Genomic DNA, 12063 nt, shown 5'->3' with positions numbered 1-12063 from the left:
GGTTACCCATAGTGAAATTCGACGAAGATCATTTTTGTCTTTAAAGTCACCTCTATAAAATTATGTTTTGTGTGACATTTTTGAATAAACTCAGATGAAGTCCGACTTTAACCCTAATACGTGTTTTTCATTTTTAGAGATTTCTGAAGATTAGATAAGATTTACAGATTTGGTGTATTCTGACACATAAAGTAAAATTTTATGGCGAACAATTTTGGATTTTCGAATATTTGGATTTGATATGATCACATTTTAAAGGAGTTGTTGAAAGATTTCCGAAAAAAGGACCAAAAACACCCCTTTGATGAACCGCATAAGGGTTAAAATTTTTAACAAAAATATTCCCCACATCCTCACCAGTAAAGTTACAAAGACACCATATACCTCAAATGTAAGCATTCCCAGATATCTTAACTCGAATATTCCAAAAAAACTAGAAATGGGCGGAAACTGCTCCGCCTACTTTGGTTACTTGCCGATGTAAACTTTAAAAACGCCGATACACGCGTCTCATATTTTTAGCTCTACTTTCATAATCAAGGTTTTTCACATCATTTGGAAAAAATTTGAATTATGTTGCACAGTGTAATCGTCGTCATATTCATCGAGCCACCGTCAACACAACTCGTCGTCATATTCATTGGTCTGCCGCTACGAGAAGAAAAGCATTTCAGATATTTGGAACCAGAGTATTTCATGCGCTTCCGTGAAAGTACTCCAAACTGTTTTTTTTTTTTTTTTTGAATTAATATACTAATGTGCAGAGTTAATGGCACATCTGAACTTAACCTCCGGATTTATCTTGTATTAATTATTTAATTTACTTACATATCAATATCTTTAAATATCCATGTTTCGGGAAATACTTCTCTCTTATAACCTGGGACATTCGATGGCACTGGATATTTAGGGATATCTGAAATTGAGTTGAAATTTCGAAATTCCACCTGCTTTGCATATTAGTTAATTCAATTGATTACTTACCAAAAGTATGTATCTTATATTTGGCATTTGTAAATATAATCAATCCCGATGTATGACCGGGAGTGTATTCATAAATATTATCATTTGGATATTGCTGACGATAGGCTTTGTCATAGCGTAGATCACGCATAATCATGTTCTTTTTTAGTATATTTTCCGCACTTAGGAGCAGGGCACTTTTGTCGACAGCAACAATGGAAACTCGCGAATTTGGTTGGCCCATAACATTGAACGTTATATTCTGACCGGGTTTCACGTTTCTGGGTGCTGAAATGGATATCTAGTAAAAAACGTCATAAAATATAAAGAATCTATGTGTTTTATTATATGATGTATGTATACTTACCTGATTTTCAAATTTTTCCGGTAGCCGAAGTGTGTGTTCACAATAATACAAATCACCATTGATTATATAATAAATGAAGAGATATGAATTCGGTACCATTGCGATTGTTGGTTGAATGGTAATTTTATGGGATGTTTGTTGTGAACTTAGCGGAATGTATTTCTGATCGATTATATTGCCGTGACTTGTTATTGTGTAAACGATATAGGGTATACTTTGATTGGACTTCACCACTACCTCAATGGGATCCTTGAGATCAATGGAGCTAAAAACAAGAAAAGGTGAATAAATATTGTTTCATTGATCCGAAAATACTCTGCTCTAACAGAACATTGAAATGTTTGTTTTCAGAATTGTTTAGCTTATGGTTACAGAGTTATCGAATTTTGAAAAAAGGGGATTAAATATAACAAATAACAGCCCTAATCGGCTTTAACATGGCTAAGCCCAGAACTTATCCCTCTTTCAGCCATAAGAACGTTAAAACTTGGGTTGGGCTAGAAACCCACCCCTCCAAAAACATCGTAATATGAACAAGTAAAAAAGTATCAGTCGGCTTTGCCGACAGAGATATACATACCCTCAGCCTGTGTGAATTGAAATACTTTTTTTTTTCCAAAAAACTTATGTATTCAGTGGGATTTTCAAAATTTTGGGCGTATGAACCAAAAAAGTATAGATGGCATGAAAGCTCAAAAATTTGCGGGCATAACGGGCTTTTTTTATCACACTGGCCTAATAATAATATATAATACTTTTGGGCTGTTTTCTCAAGAAGTATGGACTTGCCCATGAAAAAACTTTTACTGTCGTAATTGAGGCAGCGAATGCAAGTTGCTTCAACAAAAAAAAAAAAAAAAAAAAACAAAGTGATTCGAGAGCAAGTTTTAAAGTGAATTTTTCCAAAATTTTGTGTGGGAGGTACCCGAAGGCGTGGAGATATATTAGGATGTATAAAGTATGGACCAAATCGGTCCCTTCCATCAACGTACCTGAAGCAGTGGACCGATATGGCTTATCTTCGAACTTAAATTAAGTTTGAACAAAATGTTACGAAGGCCACATTTTGGACCGAATTGGCAGATCCGTTCGAGAGTTATCTTGCGCTCCAACCACTACACACGGTGTCATAGTGGTTTTTTGCACCTTTCAGGCTATTTTCTCAGGAAGTATGGACTTGCCCCTGATAAAACTTATAGCGTCGTATGGGGGACAGGGAATACGATTGGGTCCATACCTTATCTAAGTCTTGTAGAAATTTCATGATGTGCAAAGTATGGACCAAATCGGTTACTTTCTTTAAGAGTTATCGTGCGCACAAATTTTCCGAACATTTCTGACCTTTTGTGGGTGAGGTACGAAAGCCAAATTTTAGACCGATTCGTTTGATCCGTTCGAAAGTTATCGTGCGCACTAGCCAGCCAGACAGACGGGCGGACATGGCTACGTCAAGGAAAAGAATACAAAGTCATAATTTCGATTTTTAACAAAAAATGTGCCGTTTATTGACCATTAATCGGTCAAAAAATTTTAAGGAAAATTATCTTATTTGAAGACAAAATTTTGATGTATTCAATAAAGTCACAAAAATATATGAAGACTGAACACCAAATTTCTGTAATTTTGGGTGGATAATGTGGCTTAAAGCTTAAAAACCCAAAAATTGGGCGATACCGTTCTACGGGGGTTATATGAAAACGTGAACCAACAATTTTCTGTAAAAATATTTCGCAAGACCTGGCGAAGACTAAATACCAAATATCAGCTACATTGGTTGTTTAATGTGGCTAAAACCTTGAAAATACCGAAAATCGAGCGATATCGTTCTACACACAGAGAAGAGATATTGTTGGAACAATCATATTCTAAGAGCAAAATAGTGTATTTTAAAAATCTGAAAATATATATTGTTGTTTCAACCATATGTTTTGTATTAGGAATCATCTTAGAATATGATTGCTCTTGCTCTTAGAATATGATTGTTCCAACAATATTTTTTCTCTGCGTGTATTGGAGCTATATCAGAACGTGGACCAATATACATAATTTTTATCAGAAAAGTTTTTTGGTTCATAGGGAACCCTCAATGCAAAATTTCGGCGTATTTGGGCGTGAAACATATGTAAAATCTTCAAAATTTCGAAAATCGGGAGGTACCGTTATATGGGGTCTATATCAAAACGTGGACCTATGTCCATAATTTTTATCGTGGACCGACCTTCCCAATTTTTTGCTCTCGACATTGTCAGTGAACTATAAGTATTTATACCAAAATTCATTTGACAACGCCAACTCCTTTTATATTTGGCCACCATTTATTTGAACTCGCGACATAATGCAGCGTTTTTTGAGGTTATGCACCATTATCTCGGGAACTATGGACTTGCCCTCGAAAAAAATTACAATGACGTAACAGGGGCCGCACGAACATCCTGTTACAAAAAATTTCATAACGATTCGTAAGGTGTCACTAAACTGCACTTATTTCAAATTTTGTGTGGGAGGTACCTGAAGGAGTGGACCGATATAATCCATATATATATGCGAAGTTTGGTTCAATTCGGTTACTCCCTTCGAGAGTTATCGTGCGCACAAATTTTGCGACAATTTTTGAACATTTGTGGGGGAGGTACCTGAAGAAGTGTACCTATATGGCGCCCATCTTCGAACATAAATCAAATCTGGGCAAAATATTTCGATACCCAAAATCGATTGATCCATTCGAGAGTGCGCACCAGCCAGACAGACAGACGGACGGACATTGCTAGATATACTCAAAATTGTCTGAAACGGATATCGTACAAACATACTTGGGGTCTAAAACCATTATTTCGATGAGGCACATTTTTGATCGTATCAAAGTGTAAATACCCTCATTAGCCTAAAGGCTGTGGGTATAAAAATGGGCTCAATTCTATTTCTAGGAAAATGTGTAATGAAAACTTTTATAAAGGAGAAAACTGTCAAATAAAAAAAAATTATAAAGGAAATATTTTTCATTTCAATTTTTCCTAGAACAGCCCCCCTATTCTGTAACTTTTTAACAACTTTAGTCATTGTTTATTTTACAACAATAAAGTTAAAGAATATGCCTACAGGAACGTAGATCTATTCTGTAACTTTTAACGATTGAAAAGTTGTTAAAATTGCTTTTTTTGTAACAACTACAAAACAAACAAATTAAATTGTCGTAAAATAAACAATGAGTAAAGTTGTTAAAAAGATTTTGGTAAATACGCAATTTACACATATTTTAATAATGCATATAAATTTAAACAGTTTATTTTAACTCATTTTTCGCTTATGAAGCCTTATGATTTATCTCAAAAACCCGATGATTTTCCTCAATGGGAAACCGTCCGTTTTCTTGGGAGTTTCAGGAAAAATAAAAGAAGAACTCCTATACATTTTTTTCCAATACCTTCAACTCTAGAATGCATGTGAAAACTATTTTTTCAAATCAAAATTTATTTTTTGTTACAAATGTGTTTATTTTGGCTATAACATCCTAACTATTTGACTCCCCGTGAAGTTTAGATTTGAAACTGATTGTTTTGTTATTTTTAACTGGTAAATGGGCTTATGTTTTGAAAAATAGTCGAATTACATTTATCAATTATCATTTATTGCGGACGCTTGAATGATTACAACAGATTGCAAGTTTAAGAACATTTACAGAAAATGTGCTTTTTTTTTTGAAAGCAAAATTAAGTTTCTTTTGCAATTATTTATAGTTCAATGCATCAAGTATAAGAAAATAAAAAGGTTTTATACGATATCCAACAAAAATTATAAAAATACATAAAACGCCTTAAAATTAAATTGTCAAAACATATGCAACTAACCCAAATCGCATGAAAAACCGTTTTGTAAAATATCATTTCTAATATGATTCAAGTTTATTATTATTTTGGGTCATCCTAATGTATATGGGGTCGAATTCAGTCGAATTCTCTAAAAACTATACGAAGGAAACAAATGCCTATCTAACATATGTCCCAAACATATATATTTTGCAGCAAACATATATATGTTACCAATCAGTCCCAAACATAACATATGATTGGGTCCTGCATACAAATATATGTTTGGGTGCAAACAAATTATATGTTTGGGTGCAAACAAATATTCGTTTGGGTGCAAACAAATACAAAACCTAAATAAAAAAAAAACACATGCAGCAGTGCACAGTGGTGGCACTTACATGGGAAGGTGTGACAAAAATACTTCTAAATGCTATATCGAACTGAAATTGTTATCAATGGGTCATAATGGCCTAAAAACACTATACGTAAAATATTGGGGTTCTCGGTCCAAAATTTCGCGTGGTTCCCATGAAACGAATCATCTTGAATTTAAGTATTTTACTGTTACCAAGATTTGGTTTACTCCCCTATGATTTATATATCGATTTATTTGGGCAGATGCCAACCAAATATTCTAAGCGACTATGTTCTTATAATGATCTCAGCCATCTTATAAAGAAATGTCATATCGGTCCACTGTTGACCACAGCCTCCATATAGGGTTACCATCCTTTTCTTGGTAGTTTATAAGATTTAACCACATTTGTCTGCAGAATTACTTGTAATAATGTATTTTTGGTTCTCAATGCGAGGAAATCTCCGCTTTTTAGCGTGGTCCAACTTTAGTTATTTGTTAAAATGAATACCCCCAAATCTTTTTTTTTCGCGAGTTTTCATTACAGCTCTAAGTTACCATGAGCATAGAAATCGCTAACAGTACAAAAAACATTATATTGAAACCAAATTTAAGAAAGGATAATAAAATTACTTAAAAATATTCCAAAAAAATAAATTCAGTAGTTAAAAAATGGTGTTAAACTTTTGGTCATAACTGCCAAAACCGTAAAGTTCCGCAAAAAGTCTATACAGTTTTGAAATCTACAGGCGCTAGGTTTCAATTTGGTACTAGTGGCAATTTGTGCGAATTTTTGGAAAGTAATTTAAACTTTAAGGAAATCCATACACCTACACAGTCTTACATAAGTATACGTACGCCCCATAAATCTCGGGTTTTAGAAAAAGTAATGATATTTAAGAAATTCAAAGTACACAGGTTTATTTCGTCTCACTAATAAACAATATTTAATACAACAAAAGTATATTCCATAATATAAATAACGGTAAATTTTACAAAAACCAAAAAATGACACTTACAAAAGTATACATACGCCCCAAGGAAATATGAGTATTATCGTAAAATTTATGGAATTAGCAGCAAAATTTATACATTTTATTGTTTTGGCGAATGCGTCTGGGTGTCCGAGATATATTTTAGTGAAAAAAAAAATAATTTTTGGGTGTTAAATGCCGTTATTTAATGCCAAACTTCTTGTATAGCTCGTTAAAGCGGACCCTTGCCGATTTCTTTCCGTTTTAGGTATTTGAGTATACAAAAGCCACAATATTAGTGTCAGATTATAGATTTTGATATCCTAGAAAGCTTTTTAGTTGACCTTGTGCATAACACACCTTCATGGGTGTCGATAAATTCACATTTTTCCTGGGATATCTCAGGAAGTTAATAGATTCCTCGGAATTCTTGGCGCAAATTCCATACAGAAGACCTTGAATTGTGTTTTAATATGGTGTTATATAATCCTTGGACACCAATTGAATCAGAAATGTACAATTATCCGATACTTTCCGACCTTATATTGACGGTAATGGTCATAATACGAAAACTACGCTGTTCACAGTGTAAATTTCATGCTTTTTGGTAGTGATTATATTTTGATGCTCTGGGACCAGGTTTTTAACAGAATATTTCACATTTCTGATTAAATATTTTCATTTTTACCGATATTATAACCAAAATTTATGGCAACTCTTGGAATTTAGAGGAATTTTCATAACTAGAAAAATGAAGCTAAGGCAATTTACTAAATGACTCATTAACAAGTAAAAAAGTATCAGTCGGCTTTGCCGACAGAGATATACCCTCAGCATTTGTATATTGAAACAATTTTTTCCAAAAATACGTATGTATTTAGGGCGTTTGAACCGATGAAAATGTTGATTAGGATTAAAGATCAAAAGTTTTGCGGAGGAGATACTAAAAGGAATGGATCGACATTGACCGTTATGGAAGTGGATCTCCAGCCGCAACATATGGTGCCACAAGGGGTTTTTACACTCTTCGGGCTGTTTGCTCAAGAAGTATGGACTTGCCCCTAAAAAAACTTTTAACATCGTAAATGAGGCAGCGAATGCAAGTTGCTTCAACAAAAATCAAAGTGATTCGATATCAGGTCTTAAAGTGAACTTATCCGAAATTTTGTGTGGGAGGTACTGGATAGAGTGGACAAATATAGTCCATATTTGAACCTGATCTATATCTGGTAGATATATTAGGATGTGTAAAGTATAGACCAATTCGGCCACTCCCTTCAAGAGTTACCGTACGAAAAATTTTTCCGAACATTTTTGAACTTTTGTGGGGGAGGTACCTGAAGGAGTGAACCGATATGGCTTATCTTCAAACTTAAACTATGTTTGGACAAAATATTACTAAGACCATATTTTGGACCGAATCGGCAGATCCGTTCGAGAGTTATCGTGCGCTCCAACCACCTTACACGGTGTCATAGGGGGTTTTTGCAACTTTCATGCTATTTCATCAGGAAGTATGGACTTGCCCCTGGTGAAACTTGTACCATTGTATGGAGGGCAGTGAATACAAGTAGCTAAAACAAAAATCAAAGCGATTCGAGAGATGGCCCTAAACTGAATTTTTCCGAAATTTTGTGTGGGAGGTACCCGAAGGAGTGGACCTATTGAGGCCATATTGGAACCTCATATTACTCTGGTAGAAAGTTTACACTATATAAAGTATGGACCAAATCGGTCACTCCCTTCAAGAGTTATCGTGCGCACAAACTTTCCGAACATTTTCGAACTTTTGTGGGGGAGGTACCGGAAGGGGTGGGCCGATGTAGCTCATCTTCGAACTTAAACTAAGTTTGGGAAAAATATTACGAAAGCCAAAATTTGAACCGAATCGGTTCATCCGTTCGAGAGTTATCGTGCGCTCCAGCCAGCAGGACAGACAGACAGACAGACGGACGGACATGGCTAGATCGACTCCAAATTGTCTGAAACACATTTCGTCCAAACATACTTGGGGTCTAAAACCATTATTTCGATGAGGCACATTTTCATCGTATCAAAGTGTATATACCCTCCTTAGCCTAAAGGCTGAGGGTATAAAAATGGGAAAAATGTGTTGAAGTAAACACGTTTTTTTGTGTTCTTTCTTGATTTCTAGCCAAACCACGCAAAACTCAAACCTGTGCTCAAAGAGAGAACTAAAGAATACGCCTTGGGCAACATGGTTCTAGTGTATGACTTTTCGATATATACACTACATCCCACTAAAATTGATGCTGACATTTTGAAGTTTTGATTTCAGTGTTTTTCGAATTTTTCTTATAATTAGATGATGCAACTGGATAAACAACTAGTTACAGGATTGTAGAACTCGCGATTCCACGTCGTTCGATGTATATCTCATGAGTGTGCTCCGTACAGCTTCCTAGTAATAGGAGTCCAAAGGCGAAAATTTGGTGCGTAAGTTTTCTGAAAAAACCCTATTTTTTGGCTTTAAAATTTACAACTGTCGTACAGGTACCTCTGAACCCCGCGTGAATTTAGTTTTTTTACGTCCCGGATCTAATAAGCCCTTCCGCGTTCTAATCCCTCCACTAAAACGCCGGATATACCTTGAAAGTTGGAAAATCTGCAAAAATATATTTTGACAATTCCGCGAATTGAACCGCGATTTTCTTTGATTATTTTTATATAAATGTAATCATTTATACGCGATTATTATATTTGCCAAAAAGGTGTGTCACAAATTACAAAGATTCGGGAGTAATATCCCTATTTATCCCAAAATAGAATGTGGTGGCACATGCGCAGTTCTTGACGAATCTGTCTAAAATAATTTATATTGACGTATTTTTAATAGGCGGCCATTGAAATCGGATGCACCTTATAATCATATGCACATCGCGTAATTTTTGCCCACTTGAATGTTTTTTGAATAGTAAGATGCAACTGATGGCACACTTTGGCCGCTGAATGAAACATGGGAAAATCCATGCACATTGATAGACATGGACTCCCTGTATCCGAAAATCAAATGCACCTCAACTGATTTAAACGGATTCGCGAGTTACACGCAATTTAACTTTTGTGTTTTTTTCTTTGTTTGTAATTTCATTATTACTCTGTACTTCTTGACTCTACTGCTTACCATTCTAAGCAAATATACTTTCACGATGACAAACTATTTTCCTCGAAGAAGTTTTAGCAAAGTACTTAAGGTTTTGTATGGAGATTTAGCGAAATAGTAGAATAACTCCTAAAAATGTTTCTTCAATTTTTCGTATTAAACCAAAAAATATATTTTTGAAATAATATTTCCACAATAAGTTTTTGTCTTTTGTTGTTGCTGTAATATGCATCTTATGAACCCAATCTTTATAATTTTGGTCTCACATATTTCTATGTGTTGTCTAGATGCTGTAGAGTTTTTAAATTTATTTTTTTGAGATTTATATGGACTCTGAGGTAGAATAAATTAAATCTACTTTAAGATTTTTTCATTATTTGTTGATTTTCCGCGAAAATAAAAACAAATTTAGAAATATTTTAAGATCAGCGGATAGATGTAACATTCTGTTAACGATTTATATATATATTTTCTTATTAAAACCCAAAGGGAATTTTTTAATATGTTTTCTTTATAAGGGAACAAAACCCCCTATTACTTTTGGGTGCAGCATCCAATTTTGTGAACGCGAACATATTTAAAACCACAATTTTTTTCTTAACTTAAGTGCCAAAAATCGCGGATGTGCTCGCAAAAAATTTTTAATTTTTTTTGTCAATGGTATTGAAAAGGAAATTTGAAAGGAAATATGCCTGTACGTGTACCTGAAAAATATTTATTTCCACTTACCCCCTTGGTAGCGCAATTATTTGACAATTTGTATTGTCATAAATATAACTGTAGTCCTCCACAAACATATTCTTCACATAAAGTGGAGAACGTTTATACCAAAACGTATATTCCCGAACATTGCCAATATCTACTTGAAACTGCGCCACACCATTTTCATTCAATTGTGAAGTATATTTCTTGCCATTGACGTACATTTCAACTGGTGTCTGGACATCTCTCACCTTTGTACCATTCCAATGTTCAACGTGAACATTATAACGATATGGCTTACCATTATGAAATTCAATTTCCGAATCAGGTAAATATATATTATAATGATGGCGCTGTATGATGACCACACTATCTGCTTCAGCTGTTACATTGCTATGGCTCTCTCGTAATTTGGCTATAATATAAAGTCTTGCTGCATAGGATAGTTCACTCAAATCAAGTAAAAGATCCACTTTCGCTTCACCCGATCCAATGTATGCAGTAACATTACCCGTTGTATAACCTATTCCATCTTGGAGATAGACATCAACAATACCTTCCACGTAACGGCCAAAAGTATATTTGCCATATATGGTTACGGGTATGAAACGTTCCTGTTCAACGACATTTTGTGGATTTTCAATGTGAACACTAAATTTGGGGAGGACATATTTTTCCACTTTAAACCTGAAGTCTTTGTTCATGTTGTATTTGCCACTAATGAATACGGAAATTGTCCATTCCCCTAGCAGCGGTTGTTGGGATAGTTGAAATTTACCAGCAAAAACTCCACGATCTAGTTTTATGTCTTTGTATTGTTTGACGCGATTATGTTGTGCATCCTGAAATGAAATGAAATAGTAGCAGAATTAAAAATATAGCCTCGGTGAAGCTTTAAGTTTTTTACTCACCAATATCTGTATACGTATGGGTTCCACAATTTTCGTAATCTTTAAATGTTCATCCAATATAACAACACGAAACTGGACAATATCATTTGGTTTATAAAATGCCCTATCACTTTCAATATAAACCCTCGGTCCACCTTCATCCAAGGCATACAACGGTTTACTCTCACTTAGGGCAACACCTTTAATGCCCTCCACCTTTAACTCATATTGAAATTGATCGTACAGTTTCGGTGGCATAAAGCTAATCAGACGACTTTCATACGGTTGTACAGTTACATCTTGACTCAGATGCATGGAACTCGTTAAGGAACGTATGCTAAGACGTAATGTGGCAGCTTGTGCGGCATCATGCAGGGTAACACACACGGAATAATTACGATTTGAACGTATTGTACCGGGAGCAACAATCGAATAATGACTACAAAGAAGAAAATAATAAACTTGTTCTTATTTTCATTACACCGCATCGACCGCAAATAAGTTTGTATGTAATTCAAGATTAAATTACCTCTGGCATATAATTGGAACTATGGCAATATGCACGGATGCCAGTACAAATAATATTAAACGAGAGTGATACATGACCAAACGGCGTTCGCTTCTCGCAAGCAACTAAATGCTTTGGGAAAGTGTAAATCATTTTATGAAATAATTTCCAGACTGGAAATCAAGTATTCTTAGCTAATCTAAACCGATGCCATTACACCCACCAGAAGCAATTACTTACATTCATTCGTATCTATTATAGTTTCGTGTGGGTACAGGTGGCAATATCATCTCAATCTCATGTAAAAATATTTAAAGGCTTCTAACAATTAATTTAATATTACGTTTATTTCAATTTCTCTTTAACCTCCTGTT

At 34.7% G+C, this 12063-nt stretch overlaps 1 protein-coding gene across 1 annotated transcript in view; it reads right to left on the bottom strand.

Annotated features, from left to right (window-relative positions):
- LOC141394932 (thioester-containing protein 1 allele S1-like) overlaps positions 1-11832 on the bottom strand; it is a 38612-nt gene extending 26780 nt beyond the window's left edge. The window contains exons 1-6 of the mRNA XM_073970101.1: positions 11711-11832; positions 11203-11620; positions 10319-11133; positions 1331-1595; positions 985-1264; positions 829-916 (exon numbers count right to left, since the gene is read on the bottom strand). Of these exons, the coding sequence (XP_073826202.1) occupies positions 829-916; positions 985-1264; positions 1331-1595; positions 10319-11133; positions 11203-11620; positions 11711-11784 (1940 nt within the window). The 5' untranslated portion in view covers positions 11785-11832. The remainder of the gene's footprint in view (positions 1-828; positions 917-984; positions 1265-1330; positions 1596-10318; positions 11134-11202; positions 11621-11710) is intronic.
- Positions 11833-12063: the final 231 nt, after the last annotated feature.

The sequence above is a fragment of the Musca autumnalis genome, unplaced genomic scaffold, assembly GCF_047663935.1.
Source record: "Musca autumnalis isolate F117 unplaced genomic scaffold, ASM4766393v1 scaffold_2, whole genome shotgun sequence".
NCBI classification, from domain to species: Eukaryota; Metazoa; Arthropoda; class Insecta; order Diptera; family Muscidae; genus Musca; species Musca autumnalis.
The sequence above is the reverse complement of the archived record's forward strand: the minus strand, read 5'-3'. Positions and strand labels throughout refer to the sequence as shown.